Source organism: Antedon mediterranea, chromosome 11 (genome assembly GCF_964355755.1).
Source record: "Antedon mediterranea chromosome 11, ecAntMedi1.1, whole genome shotgun sequence".
Lineage (NCBI taxonomy): Eukaryota > Metazoa > Echinodermata > Crinoidea > Comatulida > Antedonidae > Antedon > Antedon mediterranea.
This window is the reverse complement of record NC_092680.1, coordinates 4015803-4037043: the sequence shown is the minus strand read 5'-3', so window position 1 is coordinate 4037043 and position 21241 is coordinate 4015803. Positions and strand designations below refer to the sequence as shown.

Sequence of the window (21241 nt, the reverse complement as noted above, 5' to 3'; positions counted from 1 at the left end):
TCTAAGTGTAACTGCCATATTCATTTGCTCGTCTCGCACTTGTTTCCGAAGTAAAATGAAGAAAAACGGGACTTAGTGCTTCCGGGTTATGAGACGTCACACACGAGTAACCCCGGATGACCTTTAAAAGAGTGTAGGCCTAAAAGATCCATTGAATTTACTGTTTAAAAAGCAACAAAGACAAAAAAACTAAACAAATATAACCAGTATAATCAGTGTCAGCAAAAAAGTCCACTTGTTGTCCTAAGCATGATATGTTTGGAGTATAAGTGCAATTTGTGAGAACCTAGCAGCTCCATTTGTTAAAATGTCATTATCTGAGACCCGAATATGAGTAGAGTGTTGTCAATGCGCGACATATGCATTCATGACGGTATGAATTGCAACGATAGCTTAGCCATTTTTTAAATTAACTTAATCCTCTAAATATCATAACAAAAAACAACTTCGTAGAAACCCAAGCTAGAGTTGAGAATAGGCCTACTCATAACAAAGCACTTACCCGTTACGTCACAAAGTACATTATAACTCAACAGCTGACAATAGTCCGTGTATTATACGCGCTTAATATTACGTAATTCATCGTTACGTCATAAATAAATTCATGAACATCATCTTGAAGGAACGAAACTAGAATTAATATAACCGAGTTATAAACAAGATGACCGGTTACCTCAGACGACTGTGTTTGGGGTTCACACAGAATTATACGTCCCCCTTTCCACCATAAATCATGAGACAGCACTAGCAATGCATCTGATGGTGATGTGGTGGAAGCGACCCCACGGCTGTGGCAGGGCTTTACTGCTGAGGCAGGGAGAGCACACAATAACATCTTCTTTTTTTTTATTTCTGCGGCTCCTGTATTCGATCTCGTAAATGCTATGTTTAGCGCCCTCAATTGTAAGAACACCCATGTGTTATAATGTCAGAAAATTAGAAGCATAGAACATTTTTTGTGTATAGATGCCGATGTTTAGACTGACTTCAGAGTTGGGCTAATCATGTAATGATAAACTGCTGCCAATAAAAAAAACACGTTTTTTGAACTCCGTGTCTCTAACCGCGGCCCTCTATCGAACGTTGCGAATCAACTGTTACATTTTTAATCAGGATCAACAACAAAAAGGAACCCATGTAGAAATCGTATGCGCAGTCTGATTGCTCTTTATGTTTGCATCGAGGATTAATTGACAATAACAAGATATTGCTGAACAACTATTAATTTCATCAAAATCGGACTACGGAAAGTTCACTTTCGTACGACCGTAGTTTTAAGTAGTGATATAATAATAAAATATGCAATTTTTGAATTTGAATTATCACATTGTTCTAAAAATTCCCGAAAATTTAAAATTACGTTAGTTTATAGAACATTAAATTATGTATTTGATTGTATATGTCTTTTCCGTTTGTCATGGCCTTCTCACTTAAATATATGGATAAACAGCAGGTTTTAAATGGACCTCCATAATTATCGATATATATATATATAAAAGACAAACACAGAAAGTATGTCCTCTATGCACGCCGCGGAACAATGGTGTGAAGTTTGCACTCAACATCAATCTTGCAACGGAGATGGTAATGGCATAAAGGCCTATAAAAAGTTCGCAGACGCATAATGTGGCGGCAACATCAAAGCATCTGATGTCGTGGAACCGACCAAGGCTGTGTAATGGCCTTACCGTGCTAGAGGCAGGGGAGCAGACATCTTTTTTTTCAAGAATTGCCATAAGTCTGTAGTTATTGTCTTTTTTATGTTGGTCCCCCATATATATAGTCATAGTCATAGTAGTATACGTATGAAACGCCATATGTGCCAGGATATCTTTTTTAAATAATATATAAGTCTACATTTTTATTAAATACATAATATAAAAAGAATGACGTTTCGACTCCATCATGGGGTCATTATCAAGTCCAATGAATAAAATATAAAACAACAACTAATTAAATAATTAATTTCTTAAATTACTAAAGTACACAAATCAAAAAGTATGTATGATGATGATGACCAACATAAAAAAAGACAATTTTAATTGGTATTGTGTCGGTAATGCCTATAGATTTCATTGTTTCAAATCTTAAATCAACGTACACGATTAGCGTTAGACTAATATTATTTGAACAGACGCGACTAACAGTAAGTTATAATTCCATTAGCAAAATGGAGATATTAGATAGTTTGCTTACAATTAATAAGTGCCTTGTAATTGTGATCGATCGCTTATACGCAATTTCCCCTAAAGCAAGTGAAAGAAAGAAAAGATACAATTTGTGTCGATGCTAACAATTTCTAATCAAAGTTTCCACAGCCGAACAACTGAGTATTTTCTAATATCGTACCTCCAATCAACTAGAACAAACATGTCTATTTGGAACACATTCAGTTGTTTTTGAAGCCGATTTTCCACTAGGCGAATTTGCCGCGCGAATCGAAGGTGTCAGCTAATACGCATGCGTAGAGAAGGATTTTGAAGACGTAAACATGAATACACATGCGTACAAGCTGGCGCGTTCGATTCGCGCGAACAAATTCGCCTAGTGGAAAATCGGCTTTATGAGACTATTGTGGGTGAGTAAGAACACATACATGCTTATAGAACAAACACATTCGAATTTTATAATGACTTTGTGAACTATATTAACACTGTGTGTGAACACTAGTTTCATGATAATAATAATTACTGATGGCGTTGTGTTCACATGCAACACTTATGATGGTAAACAAGAAGAGAACTTACAGGCAAACATCATCATTGCCCAGGTTACCATCAATTTATAACATAGGCCTAGGATAGATCTAGGCTAGTTGAGATAGGGGTGTATTTTTCATCACCGTTGTGTAACTGTAAATTGTAAAACCCATATTGTTTCCCGCGTACTCCATTTTCTATGGTTTCCACACCACAATTATGAACTATTGTGCTTTTCAGAAATAAAATTAAGGAAAAAACCATTCCATTTTATATTAAAACGAGATTACGAAAGTTTAATGAACTACCATCCGAGGCCATGATTATTACATTTCAAATGATGAGTCGTCCAAAGCCCATTAAAATTGACTGAAATCTAGATCAATAATAGATAGACATGCAACGCGATATGTTCACTTCCGGTGTTGATGGGATTCAAAGTGCTGTAGCCGATGGGCACCATGGAGGTGTACACATTGCTGATCTCAATGTCCGAGTTCTTGTTCTAATCTTAGGCGGTTTCCGCCGCGGTGGTGGTGGTTTTTGCGGTGGTGTTGGTCATTTCGTACTTCCCTGTTACCCACACAATAACACACATTTTAATAAATGTTTTATTAGAGCTAAAATTATATTTACTTAAATATTCTATTCTTCTGGTTTGAAGAAAATGGAATGTCACTTTATTCGACTAGAAAACTTGTTAACTTGTCCTGTGACGAATTATGTGATGATCTATGTAAACGCCACGTATGTACGCGGAAATGATTATATGTTATCTACGACCAAAGTATGCATGCTTAGTGCTTAATGTGGTCTATTTATCAGGGTGCATTTTACTGGGTATTTAAGTATATTTTTCTCATTACATGGTTCACCTACTATTATTCAAATTCTATTCGGACTAGAAAATAAAACTTGAATAGAACTATTCTAAAATGAGTTATGCAGACCAAATATAAAGTATATTTCAACTAATGCTTCACGATCCTTGGGGTACGGTATGGTTTCCCATCATGCTTTGCTTCACGATCCTTTGGGGTATGGTTTCCCATCATGCTTTATCTTCATGAATGAACTCCTTTTCACTGATGATATTTTAATCGTACTACGAAATTGATTTTTAGATTAAAATATCTATCGCTTACTTTTTTCTTTTCAGAAAAAATCCATTTCTCAAGTTTATTATAAAAGGCATATTTTTGTCAATGATACAATAATTCAAAATATAAGTATATTAACACTGACTAGACTCAATTTGTTATCTGGGGGAAGTTAAAAAATGAGTAAAACATGATTTATTTGTTATCATTTGTTGACTTATAAGGTTATTAGCAATATAACGTTAACGTCATCAATACAGATAGATAGATCAGGAACCTTTATCCCATCTACAGTATGTTCAAGGTATAACCTACAGTAGTCATTAACTACAATGTCAAAGACACTAAACAGGTTTTAATTTCTTTGTTTTAATCATATTAAACGGTTTTTAAATAAGGCCTTCGTTAATTTAGCCTATTACTTCATAACACGATAGTTTAAAATGTAATTTTCTCGGAGAGCAATTGTATTTGTTCTGTTTCCACCAGCTGTTTATTTTTACAAATACTAACTAAAATACAAAATCATAATACATTACAAGTTATATACACCATTAGTGGACTTAACTTTATCGTTATGATGACTTTTTCTATACTTTATTTGACATTATTTGGTCATTTTATATAAAGATTTCACTTTTTATTAATTTAAGCATTGTCTTTGGGTGGTTCAGCTGTTCGCTGATATGTTTGCAGTATCGCAGATACAATAGATGTAATACAGGTAGACTCGATTCCGATGACTTGCAACAGTCAGTTAGAATCTATCTAATGACAGTGGCAGAATCGGCTGCAGACGCTCGTGGTGTAGAGTGGTAGTAGAGTTGTAGTTGGTTGTTAACATGACTACTGTCTTCACACTTCGAAGTCTTGGGTTCAAACCTACCCTGGTGCCATAGTTGTAACTTACGACTGTTACTAGACCTAGGCCATTCCCATGCCTCAAATGAGAAGTAAGATAAGTTAGAGTTTATCCATCCTGCAATTAACGACAGTCTTGCTGTTGGATGCATTTGAAATATAACAAAATAAGGTGTTTGCTTTATGTCGTGAGAGCGGCTCGTTAACCGAAGCAGGTCAGCCAAACATTCAACGTTATAGCTTATATTTAATAGCATTGCCATAAAGGATCATTTATAATGAGATTCTACTACATAAAGTTTTGTTTAATCGTAATATTTTAAATGTGACGTTATGTCACTTAACATGACGTCACTTTCAATGATATATTCACGTTTGAGGAACTTTAGCTGTGACTATATAACCGTTGATGCGTGGTTATTTAATAAGATTCGGTTTCTACTATACCCAAAGTACCAATAAGAAAATAATTCCACTAGTGTATATGATATAATGATCGATTTACTTAAAACACTGGCTTATTAACACGTACGCAATTAAAATATTCGTGAACTCACATTCACCTTTTTATGTGGTCGACTGGATATATAAAGTGTGTGTTGAATTTGTAGCCAGTGAACTATGAAATGTTTCAGTTTTAGCAAATCACCCGTCCGAGTTAGTAACAAATGTATAAGTAATTACTAATATATTTGTAGGCTAATTCCTATAGATACAATGTCATATGTGACATTGGCTTAACCGTAACCTAATTTACTATGATATATTGACGAGTATGTAACGTTGTTGTATCAGTACTTTAAATACGATTAAGTATAATGTAGATGCAGTATGGAGAATCGTCGTGGTTACGAGTAGCTTGCGAGGAGCCTGGTCAAAAATAACGTTGCTTGTTGCCAAAAAAACGCCTGATTTAAAATGTGAATCAGCTGCACAGGTCACTGTATGGCTGCAAATATGATATCATAAAATACTCGTACCATAGGCAAAAATGTCAATGCAAAAGATAGAAAACTAAGTTCAGAACTTAATTGTTAGGCACTCGAATTCAAAATCCGGGATTCGCCGCTATATATAGTATCTTTATAGTAAAACGTTAACAAATACTTGACACTGTATGTGGCGACGATGCATAACATTCTGTGTCAATATTAGATTAAAGCTGTCACGTTTGTTAGTTATTATGACGTAATGCAATTAATTTGGTGCGTTATTACCCGTACACATTTTTTGGCGGGAATGTAATTGAGCCATAACACATTTAGTGTTTGTACAGTAAACAATACCGACAGCAGTTTGTAATAATTATGAAAATACAATGCGTTTTCCTAACGGCTACTTGGAAGTTCATTAATTCGATTTAACGCATTATCTTTATAAGCTTGGTTCCCACTAGAGACGTAACGCTGCGACAACGCAAGCGAGTTGACCAATGGCAAGCGACAGTTCGAATAACCATCGTTTGTGATTGGTCAAATCACTCAAGCTTGGTTCCCACTAGAACGTAACGCAAGGACGTAAACGCAACGCAAGCGTTTTAACCAATGACAAGCGAAGTTATAGACAGTTAGCAATCACAAGCGAATAAGCCATCGCTTGTGATTGGTCAATTCACTTGCGTTGCGTTACGTCCTTGCGTTGCGTCGCTAGTGGGAACCACGCTTTACGTTGCGTTACGTACTTGTGTTGCATTTCTAGTGGGAACCAATCATTAAGGATTCAGTCCTAAAGGTTAGTATTTTCAGACTATATTTTTTTTATTAACCAAGCCAAAATCATTTCTCTTAAATAATATGATAATCAATACTTTAGTAATAGTAGGAAATATTACTATGTTTAAACGTATTTAAATAGTGATATTTTTTGACGTGATTTCTCTCTTTTGATATTCACAAGGTAAGGAAGGCCTACTGAACGTATTAAATACACAATTTTTTATGTATCAAGAAAAAAAAATGTCTTCATTTAATTCAAATATTTAGATTTGACTTCAGTTTGAAGGTGGTACATAATTGCTACGTCAGCATTAGTCCATTTTAGTCAATACCATTTAAATTAATAATAGTTACAAACAAATGCTATATTTTTAGTTCATTCCATCGTTCTGTGCTAATATCTATCAGTATTATTATATCATCACATCACAGCCAATGAAAGTCAATAGTTCTGCGCATGTCTAATTGTAGTTCATGAGCTTTCACGAATGAATTTCATAAACTTAAACTAAAATTCATCATCTATCGATTCTCGTTCATTCAATGACAGTTAAATTTGTCCAGTAGGAACCGTAACATCGCAGTGCATTGATTTTTGACAGGAGTGCAAGTATTCATTTTCTGGAGTCTTAAGCTGACTCAGAGGATTTTAAGTTAGAAGATTTGAAGTTATATCACTATTGGTCTTCAAATGCCCAAGGCATGGTATTGACGCTTATCTAGTGAACATCATTATTGCTCTGAGATATTCCAGTTCTATTGGGGATACATACCCATCTACCTGGATTAAGTTTAGTTATAGAACTGATTTTGATGCAAATAGGAAGAAAGAGAGATTGAGAAAAACAAAATGACTTTTTCAATGGGAACACGGTTTTTCAGACGTATTATGCCAAGGTATGAACAAGACGAAACGATTAACTTTGCTAAAGCTGATCACATTGAAATGACCGCACACACAGAGAATGGCAATGCGGGTATGAAGCATTCTGAGCCGGATGCACCAAATGGCCATCTACCAAGCTACGAGTCTGGAGTTACTTTGGTGAAGTCACCTTCCAGTAGTGGTGCACCTGTACGTAAATACATATCAGCGTGGGATGCAGGCTGGAATATAACAAATGCAATACAGGTATGTGTATTTTTAGATTCAATGTGCTGTTTGTGTAGCGTCATTGTACAGTAGCTGGTCCATGATTTTAAATTTTGAAATGGAGTATATGTATTGGACAGGGCTTAAACATTGGTGCTGAACTAATCTAGTGTTTAGCGGTTTTCAAATATAAGAAAGTCCGTCCCGACCCAACCGCCTAATCTGCAGTACCCGCCTGAATCTGTAGCAACACAGCCATGCTGTTGTTTGCTTGTGAAGTTATTTGTAATATTATTATTATATAGAAAATATGAAAACAATACAATTATTCCGCATATCAACGCAATGTACCTTTAATATAGAGGTGTTCCCTGAATTGAGGCTTGTTGTAGTGTTAAAAAAAATGGATTTTCCTTGTTCGTTTCTCGGGAAAGTTTACCCTGGTTACGGGTGTGTACCACTATTTTGAATTAATTATTAAACTAATTTTAATTAATGTAATTTTTATTTTAAAATACCTGTACAGATTCTTTATCTTTTCTATATTGCACGTAAATGTTATGTTGCCTCTATACATTCACTGAATAATATGCCATTGATATTTTTGACATTTTTTATCAGAAACAAATAACACGAAATAAGAACAAAATGTAACATGCCTTCTTCTTTTATTATGCCATTCATACCAATGTAGTTTTATAAATCAATCTTTATTTACTTTTGGCAACCCACTCAACAAAGATTTCGTGCCGTATCTCATGAATATTTGCAAATCAATATCAGTGTAAAAGCTTAAGTTAAGCGTCCGCTTCCTTAAAATTTAATTCTGTTTGAACCGTTTGAGAAATAAAGATATTTATATATATAACAACCTAAAATAAAGTATAATCCATATTTAGGGGTGTCATAAGGAGTTCTACTACAATTTATACACAGATATAAGACCAATATTTGATCCCATAGTCATGTATGTGATTGTGCTGGATGAAGTCCTAACGATTTTTGTAAGGTTTTTATTTCTTTGACCTGCTATGGGTTAACGGAAAGTATTGGTTTTTTTTTACAGCTACCCATATCTTATTGACACTAATCTCTAGTCTAGGTTATAGACGGAGTTTTAGTAGAAAGATAACTATTTTGGCACATGTGGCGTTTTATACGTACACTACTTGAGCTTGTAAACTCCTTTTTCATACCAGAAATATTTCAGAATGGGCTTACTGGGAATGCATCATTTTATGTCCAACGTATGTTAACTTTAACTCCACCTTTTAAGCTAAAACGCAATGTCCCGTAACATATTGTTTTTACTAAAAGAGAGAAAGCAGACAGAATTAAAATTGAATTTCACGCGACAATAAAACAAAATCGTTTTTATCGATTTCATTAATATTACTGTAGGCCTAGAAAACGTCTAACATGACGTACATGAACACCCATAGCAAGCCGGCCTACCCTTGCGTGAATTTACCACCTTCCCCATTCAGAATAGTTTACGAGTCATAAAGCTCCGTCTACTAGCAAACTATAATATGTGACAAAAAAATGTGCCCATATGGACATGATGATATCATATCACTACCATATTTGGGCATATCACTACCATATTTGGGCACATCACACTTTTTTTGTCAAATTAGTTTGATAGTGTAGACAGAGCTTTAGAGAGCAGGTACATATACAATTTCTTTATTTAAAATATGAAACCAATTTGTGAATAGTTTAAAACATTAAATATAGAAATTACCCAGCCAATGGGTTTTGGTTGAATTTAACCGTTTATTTTGTCATTTAAGTGAAAATATGATTTGTTCGGGGTTTTTTTCTACGGAAGTGATTAACTTTGTCAAAACTACAAAATAGCCTATTCGAAGTCTGATTTTATTAATCATTTTTCATGGGGTTTTTTTTTGGGGGGGGGGGACATCTTTAATCATGGGAAGAGTTAGACCTACAGTATTCATAACTTAACGTAATACACCTAACAATATTTTGTATAGACATGCATTGTTTTTGTTTGAATGTAAATAATCATAAATTAAAGTAAAATTTATATAATAACGTACCAACGCTAAATAGTAGGCCTATACACATATTCAGCAAAATAACGTGATTAACTTATACGTCAAATATATCATACACCATTGCCATTTAATATAAAAAAATAATGTCATTATTATCGAATATAATATATATTAAACTAAAGACATATAATCGTGAACTATAATTACTGAACTGATACATAAACAAAGCTTTTATAATCTCTTATAAAACATAAAATAACGACAGTTAGAATTAATTGATGTTTGATTGGATCGAGTTGCAACATTTAAAAATCGACAATTCGATAACTTCAGAAAAATGATCTTTAAAAACAGATAATTACTTCATAAAATTTTATTAGATTATATTTTATTGTAATTGTATACCAATATCATACATACACTAGTTTATCTATCTTCTGTAATTTTTACATAAAGATAAAATGGAGAAAACTCATCTATTTATTGTTATTATTATTGAATTTCATATAGTGCATTCGCAGTGTGATTATAGCTATGCGCGGATTAATGAACTGAAAGTATAACGCCCCCTACAACGCATTGATTAATGTGTAAATATAATTAATACTAAGTTTAAGAGTATATGTTTGTTCTTGCAATTAAAACAAATATACTAAGATTAAATATGCTATACTGAGACTGAATATGCTATACTGAGACTGAATATGCTATACTGAGACTGAATATGCTATACTGAGACTGAATATGCTATACTGAGGCTAAATATGCTATACTGAGACTGAATATGCTATACTGAGACTGAATATGCTATACTGAGGCTAAATATGCTATACTGAGACTGAATATGCTATACTGAGACTGAATATGCTATACTGAGACTGAATATGCTATACTGAGACTGAATATGCTATACTGAGACTAAATATGCTATACTCAGACTGAATATGCTATACTCAGACTGAATATGCTATACTCAGACTGAATGTTCTATGAGACTGAATATTCTATACTGAGACTGAATATGCTATACTGAGACTGAATATTATATACTGAGACTGAATATGCTATACTCAGACTGAATATGCTATACTCAGACTGAATAGGCTATACTCAGACTGAATGTTCTATGAGACTGAATATTCTATACTGAGACAAAATATGCTATTCTGAGACTGAATATTATATACTGAGACTGAATATGCTATACTGAGACTGAATAATTATGCAATTCTAAAACTGAATTATGCTATATTGAGACTGAATATGCTATATTGAGACTGAATATTATATACTGAGACTTAATATGCTATACTGAGACTGAATATGCTGTACTGAGACTGAATATTATATACTGAGACTGAATATGCTATACTGAGACTGAATATGCTATACTGAGACTTAATATTATATACTGAGATTGAATGTGCTATACTGAGACTGAATATTCTATACTGAGACTGAATATGCTATGAGACTGAATATGCTATACTGAGACTGAATTTGCTATACTGAGACTGAATATCCTATAGTGAGACTGAATATGCTACACTGAGACTGGGTGCAGGTGAATGCGGATATAAACAGCAAGTTCTCGAGACTGTACGGGAATTTTAAATTATCTCGAAAGATGGCATGGGTCCTTTAAAAAGATGTGTATACACTGGACCTCCGTTATCTGGGAACGTGTTCCACAGCCAGAACTATAGACGTGAGGAGACTTGAACCTGCGCCGAATTGATGGCTTATGTCACAGTGTCCGGGTACTTAGTTGATGACAGTGTATTATGCCTAGTGATAGGTCTATCATATACGTACTGATTTTATACCAACCATGCTTCCTACATCTATTACAAACTGTTAATGTTTGCAACTAATAAACAAAATATGACGTTCCGACGACGGCGACTAGATTTCTATGTTAAGTCAAATGTAATGGCTCATTACATGTAATTAATGTGATCATCCAGATAATACAGTATCCCATATGGGATGAAGGTAGCTGGCAGAAGACGCGATACTGTATGCTGTTTATTGGGGCTTGACATGATACCGCTCGTGTATCGGGTGGCCAAAAGCATTACAATTAAAGTTTATTTCATACAATTTAGTTTGATGATAGTTACGGTATACCGTACACCATTAGTTATACAACTGTGAAAGCATGCTTTGCTCTTTGAAACAAATTCGTATTTTATTTATGTCGAAGCCATTCAACAAATGCCATTCGTCTATTTCGAGAAATACAAAAAATATAATATAGCTACTTTTGAATTAGTAATTAATTTACACAGTGGATTAAATAAACATAGCATAATTGAAAATTATTTTACCGTGTCTAACAATAATGGCATAAATTCATTATAAATTATAGTGGATTTCTGAGCATGTTGTTAGTTTTATAAGACATCGAGGAATTACATTTTGATCGTAAGCTTAACCAATTATTCTATAGATGAAATGATGTAATCAGTGATCCCATGGGACAGAAACATTCGCGTCTAAATGTAGATACACATTTTTGTACGCGCGCGTCGAACTTGTGACTTCGGATGAACAATTATACATTTACTCAATTGAGGAATCTATCTTTAAAGCTTCAAAATCCAGACCACTGTGTTACAACACTCGTTGTCCATTATGTAAATACTGTATGTTCTTCGGCTCTGTCTACACTATCAAACTTTATGTGACGCAACAATGTGATGTGCCCATATATGGACATGATGATACCACTACCATATTTAGGCACATCACACTTTTTTTGTCAAACCAGTTTGATAGTGTAGACAAAGCTTTAATTTGTTTGGCATCATTCACTTTAATTTCATTTCTTTGTCCTTCTTTTCCAATTTCAACGTCTTCGTTCGATGATTTCAAGGCTCTACTCACTCCACACTCGATCTCCCATACAATATTTCCTATTATTTGCATCGTAAAACAGTTTTAATAAATGTTTAATGTTAAGGTACACTTACACTACTATACAAATCTTAATTCCATTCTAAAAAAAATAATTTCCAATATAATATTATATAGATGCGTTAAATTTCTATACAATCTTTTTTCACGATCTTCAAGATATTTAGAACAGCTGATTGTCTACGCAAGGCCTAGCAAACCCATATCGTTATGACACAAATTTTACTTAATATTATGAAATAACTATTATTTCAATGAAATTGTTCTCATTAAGCCTGGGCTACAGAGCATTACATCATTTATTTTACTCATGTATTCGTCAACTTTGTTTTGATTGGATGTACTAAAATATCAAGCGATTATTGCAGAGTTGAGTGAAATTAAAGGTACACACGCGATAAAACACAAACCGTCTAGCCTCTATTATTTTATTCTAATGTAGGCCTAGAGATTTATTATCAAAGTATGTTGTGCTTTAACTTGGTTGCTACTAACAAAAACTAGTAGACAATCAACATCTTTTGTGCTATATCTGGTTTCTGCACTATTATAAAACAGTTTTCATTTTAATTCTATTTTTACATGAAGTATGCAAAGTAAACATTTCTTTATATCATTTTACAAGTTGGTTCATATTTTGTTTATCTTATTAATCTTGATTGGTCAATCAATTTTCCATCTATATCTATAAATATGCAAACACAATGTCATGTTTTATTCCTGAAGATGAACAAAAGTTAACTTAAACTAAGTTTAACTTATTGGTTTCTAACCACCTCAATACGAATTTGACATAAAATACTTGATGAAATTTCCATTTCCGATTTCATCATCTCCATACAATAAAGTCTGAACTTAATTTACATGATAAATATAAATTAACTATATCTCATTTAATAGTAGAAAACAATTATAAAATTATTATTCTCATTAGTCTAGCGTTTGTATTTGAATAGTTTTTCATTTTATCAGAATATCTACACTAATAATTTGCTCATTCAAATAAATTGGTGAATTCCCGTATGGACAGTTTTGTCAAATGATATTGTCAAGGAGCGTAATTGTTTTCACACATTTGCAACGGTGTATGAATACAGAGTTGGAAAACTATTAGCCTTAAATTATTATTACACTCTATAAACACACATCATGTCCTTATGCACGTAGCTGCGAGCCGCGTAACCTTTGTGTATGATTTTAAACATTTTTTTTTTCAAGCAAATACGCGTATTACAAAATTTTAAATTAAAAACTTCTCAATATATTATATCAACATGTACGTAATAAAATAAAACGTTATATAGTTAGTAGGCCTATAAACAGTGATATACGGTACGGAGAATGACACACTCGAAATGGCAACAAACTATAGTGAACTAATGCTTGTTCAGGCATGGATTCTGTCATCGTTTCCTCATGATGGGCCTAATAGTTTCCCCTGCCATCTTTAGTCGTTGCTGTTGTTTTAAAAAGCTGGGATTTAGGTTCAATGGTTAGCTCTGGCAGTCGACAGGTGCGCATACTTGATTTTGTTTCAAATAATAATGCTGGATTTATATAAAAAATCTTTTCATATCACAGTATAACAATTTGAATACATTTATTTAAACTTTAAAGACTGTAATATAAACATGTATATTTACTTCACTGAGAGGTATACGCATAATTCTTTCACAATTTCACAGCGAAATATTTTAGGTTTAGATGTTTGGTTGTTTTGTGGAACTTCCTCGTTTGAAGCTTACTTAGTTTCATGAAACTAAGGACTGTACTGGATTTATCCGGATCCCAAAAATATAATTTGATGTTTCCTACCTCAGTGTTGTGCACACATTTATTAAGATTTCCACACACTGCTTTCATTTTATTTAATGTGTGAGTTCTTTATATTTCTCGTATTTTGTGTCGATAGCCATGAGAGTACTCCTCACCTCAGCAACGGTGAAAGGCTCTAATAATTCTAAAATATTCTAGGCCTGAGGTTAAACTATGCTGATAGTTGGTCTCAATGACGTTTTTTAAAGCACTAACCTGTAACTTAACATGCTTGGCAATTTGAATAATCAATTAATAGAGCTAGCATAGATAACGATCAATTACGTTCACACCTGTATAGTGTTGAAGAAAAAGACAAGAGATTGTTTCTTTACCATAATGATAACAGCGGCAATCAAGTTAAATCATTATTAATTATCACTCGATTATGAATCATGACATTTATTAAATTCAACCATAATTTCCAGTTGCCTATTAAACATGACACGTATTTCCAATTACTGTGTATGTGAAAAATATCAACTTACTGATGTTTTTCCAAATTCATTCTTACTCAGTTTCGAGATTATAACTTTAAATAAAACATTGAACCAGAAGACATCTACCAAATCAGTAATATACTTGTACAACACTATGCGGCTGTCATTAGGTAGATTGTTACTGACTATTGAAAGTCATCTAGATACGAGTCTAGGTGTATAATTGTTAATAAACTAAAGTCAAACTCGGCGTAAGCTGGTTGCTGTCTGAGAGGGTGTAAATGTAAATACAGAGCTGAAGTTGAATAAAATAGAGCTGTTGGGTCACTTGAAATAGCACTTTACATGATTGGGTTAATACAAGTTTTAGGTTCATTTCAGCCTATTAAAATGTTTACAAATTTTAACTTCTTAGGCCTAATATATTTTCTTGAAAGAATTTGAAGAAAAAAAAAACAAATTAGCAAATCGCAGAAAAACGTGTGTGTATCACGCTGTTCGTTTTTCATAATTTAGTTTGTGTGGAATAACCGTCATCGTGGTTCGAATGAAATGCATAAATGTCATGGCTCGCTGGCTCGTACTCTACCATGGTTGTGGCTGAGCTCTGAGATCTTTAAAATAGAGCAGCTGCTAGGTCTAGGTCTTGTTTGGAGAATGCGTACGCACCCCCCGCACAATCCCCTAAGCCCCTAAAACTATTATGAAAAATGAACACGAAACAATTAGTACAAATATCGGCTATTTGACTATATTATACCATATTCCATTACGCCAAGGCCTGAAATATGGTTACCATAATTGATACCATGATATTATGGCGTTATTAGTATGTAGTAAAATCCGAAATGTCTAAATAATATCTATACGTTTTGAGTTTTTTTAACTATTTATAGAAATCGTGGTTATGATCATCTATGTTTTCGTTCACCAATCGATAATACAATTAAAAAATAAATAAACGTTAGTTCATAACAGCTGAGTTTATGATATGATCATAATTGAAATCATATTTGATTTCTTATTACTTTGAATTTCACTCCAAATTAATTGCTTTTGCATGGAAACCCGATTACAATTTTATGCAAGTGTATTGGTCCAGCTGCGAACTGGAGCCAATCGGGACACTTGATCTATTCGTGAGTTTCTTCCGAATGATTGTGTCTCCTTTAAACAATCAATACATCTATTTCCATCTTCTCACGTGACCGGGCTGATCAGTAAAATAAACATAATTCTGCATCTCCATCTTATGTAGATCGCTATTCTCTGTGGACAATTAAACATTGAAATATCTGCGAATGTGAAAAAAAATAAATGATTTGGGTGAGTAGGTTTTCCATTTTGGAAACAAGCAACACTAATAATTATTTTTCCTTTGGAGATTACACTGTACACAAAATGTGTCGAATTCGATGAGAAATAGTCAAGTTGACCTTTTTTTTATCAAGGAGTATGAAATGAACAGCTATATAACGTCCTATATTCACCAATGTCTAAAACTAACTAAATTCCTTTATTTTATGACACATTTTTTGAATTCGTGTATTACTTACTTTTATTTTATTTTTAACAAATATTGACAAATACCTTAGTTGATGAGCATAACAAATAGTAATTGTTTAAATTAATAATTTGAAAATAACTGTTTACATGATATATTTATAATCACTGAAATTGTCAAATTAGACTTTCGGCTTACGTAATCAATGATTCCAGTTTAATTAAAAACTCAGTTTTTAATTAAGTCCAATTTAAGAAGAAAGACAGAAAATACATCCTCGTTTATTATGTACTTTCCGCAACAGCAACAATGTTATATGTTAAAATTTATTCATTTTAATTAAAATCAAATTGTAAATAATTTTATTTTTACAAGGTCGTGTTTCAAGGTCAATATTCACAATTGAATTAAATGCATATAAACGCGCATGCGTACTTATAATCAGGCTTTTCGTTTGTTTTTAAAAATCTTGTATTGGTCATAAAGTGCGTAAGTCTCTATCACCGCGTACAATTCAATGCGCAAGCGTTCTTCAACATCCCTTGAGAGATATTCAATCAAACTTTCAATCGACTGTACGTGTTATAAATTATGTATTGGTGACAGAATAGACTTGATGATTTTTCTATCAAAAATAAAATTAGATAATGTTATTTCGAAAAAAAATATCTAGGTTGACATTTTGATGGAAATTTGTTATAAAATAACGAAATGGAAATCAGCAGTATATTATAATCAATATCATCTGCGCATTTCAGATATTATAAGCAGACATTTGATCCAAATTTTCCAATAACTCCCGCCTATGATGACAACATGACATCTTTGAATGTTGCATTTGCAGCAAAACAAAGTAATGTACATATAAGTTGAGTTATCTGTGTTCATTTGTCCACACCGAATATCGTGAATGAGCGCTAAATTGCTGGATTCTTCTTTGTCTACACTATCAAACTAGTTTGAAAAAGAAAGTGTGATCTGCTTAAATACGGTATTAATATGACATCATCGTGTCCATTATGGGCCAATAACAGTTGTTGTTACATAAAGTTGATAGTGTAGAAAGAGCATAAAAACTGTGGTTATGACTCGGAGGAGGTGGACTCGGAGGTGGTGGACTCGGAGGTGGTGGACTCGGAGGTGGTGGACCAGGGAAAATGTTGAGTAAGAAAATGCATTGCTTGTGTGGGTTTTTCTAAATCTGTTTTCTTACTTACAATTGTGTTTTTATCATATTTATCTTTTATTGTTTCGATGCTTCTCTCATTTGAATGGCGCCGTTGCATTTCGTTGATAAATGTTATGTTTTGAATCTGGCAACCATTTATCTTGCAGACGCATTTATTCAAAGTCAGGTCCTAACTCGCGGAAGCTAAAAGTGTAACGTTTTCGTAACCTTTCTTTGTTTGTATGGGCGTAGATTTCCAGATTATTGCGGGATTCGTCATAATAGATCGATATTTTATCCACTGATGACAATTAACATCATTTGCCAAGTAAATTCTCTTACATGTTGTCTATTATTACCTTCGTTACCTTCACACCGTTAAAGTGGTCAAGCAAGCAAAGGGAAATCAAATTACACGGCTAGGCCTAGCGTTCGATAATTGTTACGTGTCTCTCTGAATGCACAGGGGCGGTCGTGCTTCTTATTCGGTTGATACAGTGTCGCTACCAAAACAGGTGATATAATCAAAATGGTATCGATCTTAATATATCAACTTACTTCTATTCCAATGAATGTAGATTGTGCGGTCGAAGTAGGAACACAGTACTTCCTAGAATAATGAGTAACTACTTAAAACAATGATAAATGTTTGAATAATGACAAATGTATTGTAATTCTTTTATCCAAAACATTCGTTCTCTACATGTGATAAATAATTTTAAAAAAAAACTACAATCTAAGTGACATCGTGAGGTAATTTCCCACATGATCGCAATCAAAAACGGTACTGAATGTGATTTTGTTTATGTTTTGTCGAGATGTTTATACTTTGCTACTTCTGACTGCTTTTCTGAGAGCAACATAATTGTCAATGTAAGCCTATTGTATTTTATTCAAATAATAAATTGAAAACGATGTTTCTATGATAAATAAACGCAGTTTTGTTGTTAAATTTACGTAAACGAATAAACATTATTTCTTTCTTTCTTATTTCAGGGCATGTTTTTGGTAGCGCTTCCATATGCCGTTCTTCATGGTGGATACTGGAGTTTATTTTTTCTTCTCTTTGCCGCAGCCGTCACGTGTTACACTGGTCTTTTACTTGTCGACTGCCTCTATGATGTAGACCCGTTCACAGGGGAGAAAATCAGAGTTCGTGAAACCTATGTTGATATTGCTAGAGAAGTATGGGGCGCTAGGTTCGCCGCACGGATAGTTTATACCGCACAATTCATAGAGCTTATAATGACGTGTATATTGTACTTAGTGCTTTGTGGTGATCTTATGGACAGCACGTTTCAAACTTCTTTCCCGCTTAAAAGTTGGACAATAATATGCTGCTTTTTTGTTTTACCGTGTGCGTTTTTGATTAATTTAAAAGCAGTTTCCCGACTTAGTTTTGGGTGCACGGTTGCGCACATTATCATTAATGTTGTGATACTTGGTTACTGTTTAACGAAGGCAAATAATTGGCAATGGAAGGAGGTGGATTACCGTATAAACATCCATGATTTTCCAGTATCTCTTGGGATAGTTATATTCAGCTACACTTCACATATTTTCTTGCCAACGCTAGAAGGAAGTATGTCAAATCGTGACGATTTCAAAACAATGATGTACTGGACTCATGGAGCGGCTGGGTTCTTCAAGATGTTATTTGCCTACCTTTGTTACCTAGTTTGGGGTCGTGATACGAGTGATGTCATCACAGATAATTTAACATCGGAAGGATTCAAAGGTTTTGTTAATATATTTCTTGTTATAAAAGCTCTGTTATCTTTTCCTCTTCCATACTATGCAGCCATTGAGCTATTAGAGAGGGCGTTCTTTCTTGGGAAACCAACAACGGTTTTCCCATCATGCTTTGCATCGGATGGTTACTTACATGTATGGGCCTTGTTTCTACGCAGCTTGCCGATCGTTTTTACTCTTGTTTTAGCAATATACATTCCACATTTCGGTGTTTTAATGGGTCTTATAGGAAGTTTTACCGGCACCATGCTCTCCTTCGTCTGGCCATGTTGGTTCCATTTGAAAATAAAATGGCACGTTACAACTTGGTATTACAAAATATTACATTTTTGTATTATATTGACCGGCACAGCTTGTGGGTCTATAGGTCTAATATATTCTATAGAAGCTTTATTATTGGCATATAAAAATGGTGATGTTTGATGAATATATAGGAAATATGTATTTGAATACACATGTGGTATAAATAACCAAATTATAGATACTGGATATTTAATTCAATAAATTTGAATTTTGAGGCATCAATGAAAGTGTAGATAATGGTTTATGATAAAACAAGCTAAGAATGTAGATATAGAAGACAAGGTAAATAACTCTGAGATATTTTCATGTATGTTAGATGGTGCAAATAGTATCTATATATTTATATATTAATAAAGGAATATGTGCAATGTTGCTTTAAAGTTCGAATGAGCTGTGCCACCACACCTGCCTGGAAATTGGGGAACTGCTTAACGTACGTGATATTAGCATATTTTATAGCATAATGTAGTTACATTCTGTGAACAAAATTAAGTTTGGGATGAAAAAATATTGTCTCTGTAACTCATCAATTGAAATGTATTATCATTAAAAAATAAATATTCTGATAGTTCTTAGTGAGATTCTTGAAAGATATTTTTCAATTACAGTAATGCTAAGGTTTGGTAGTTTATCGCCAACAATAACAAAAAAAAAAAAAAATAACACTACAGGTATAGACAGTTAATAAGATAGCTATAGTTTGAAGTAAAAAAGGTAATTTAAATGGTTTATTTAATTGAAAGAGATGTATAGAAATAGTGAGATATGTTATATAAAATGTTTTTCATGGAGTAACGTTTTAAGGGCTTAACGTGTATAACGTCTTTATGTACAGTTAGAAACGTAGCAAGCAGATGTATCAAGTATAATCTTTAGAGGTTTTTGAACCAAATAACAAGAATATTATAAAGTTTTACCAAAGTTTAAACTGAAAATTCTTATTTTGCACTTATTTCTTTATTATGCACATACACATACGTTAGTCTAACCTGATATTTATATTAAATTTATTAATTAGAAAACAAAATTAACAATTAATAGGATCAAATTATAAAGTATATATTTTTGATTGTCGTCAACATTATTTCGTAAATGTTACTGGTTTCAGAGTATGCGTACTGTACTGTATAACTGCCATATAGGGCGGATCCGTGGTGTTGAAAAATAGGGTAGCCTGGGTAGTGTATATTATGTATATCGACGGCCTTGTAGAAGAACACATTTCTTGTAATGATACAAGCTTTTCTGTTTTAAAATAAATTATTGATTATTATTATTATTATTATTATTTAAAAAAATGGTCATGAGTCACGCTCTGTGATCTTCGGTTTGTGTACATGTAATACGTACGTCACCAAAAAGACCCACCCTTCCACGCAAACGATTGTTGCTAATAATTATTTATATTTGCACAAAGAAGTAGGCTATGTAACATACATCACATGGAAAAAAATGAATTAGATAACGATATTTACCCGTATCTGTTAACTGTGTAAACGACCTATGTTATTATGTCGAAGTTCTGGGTGACGTTAACACGTGATATCATGTTTTCTATTCTATACGAAATGTAACATTTGTGTTTTGTGTAACATGTAAATGTCAAATGTCAAAATGACATAATATATGTATTCCTGTACTAATAAAATATGAACAAATAATACCCCATTAAAATAATCGATAGGTCTGATTTCTTATTTATTTTTATAACTTATTATTTTTTTCTGCAATGTTTTGAATAACAACTATTTATGGAGCAAGAATCTAAAACATACGTCTGGTAAATTGTGTGTTTTGAACGTCTTCTTTATTCTTGAAGTTGTCTACACGTCACAGATGACGTCAGGA

At 33.2% G+C, this 21241-nt stretch overlaps 1 protein-coding gene across 1 annotated transcript; it reads left to right on the top strand.

Annotated features, from left to right (window-relative positions):
- Window positions 1–6953: 6953 nt before the first annotated feature.
- On the top strand, window positions 6954–20317 carry LOC140062272 (vesicular inhibitory amino acid transporter-like). The gene is made up of 2 exons (XM_072108410.1): window positions 6954–7507; window positions 18335–20317. The coding sequence occupies exons 1-2, from the start codon at window positions 7226–7228 to the stop codon at window positions 19511–19513; spliced, it is 1461 nt and encodes a 486-aa protein (XP_071964511.1). The 5' UTR covers window positions 6954–7225; the 3' UTR covers window positions 19514–20317.
- Window positions 20318–21241: the final 924 nt, after the last annotated feature.

Excerpts from the sequence above, each read along its gene's own strand:
- LOC140062272 (XM_072108410.1), top strand. The coding sequence starts at position 7,226 with ATGACTTTTTCAATGGGAACACGGTTTTTCAGACGTATTATGCCAAGG. Across the intron at positions 7,508-18,334 it reads ATATAACAAATGCAATACAG|GGCATGTTTTTGGTAGCGCT; the intron begins GTATGTGTATTT and ends TTCTTATTTCAG.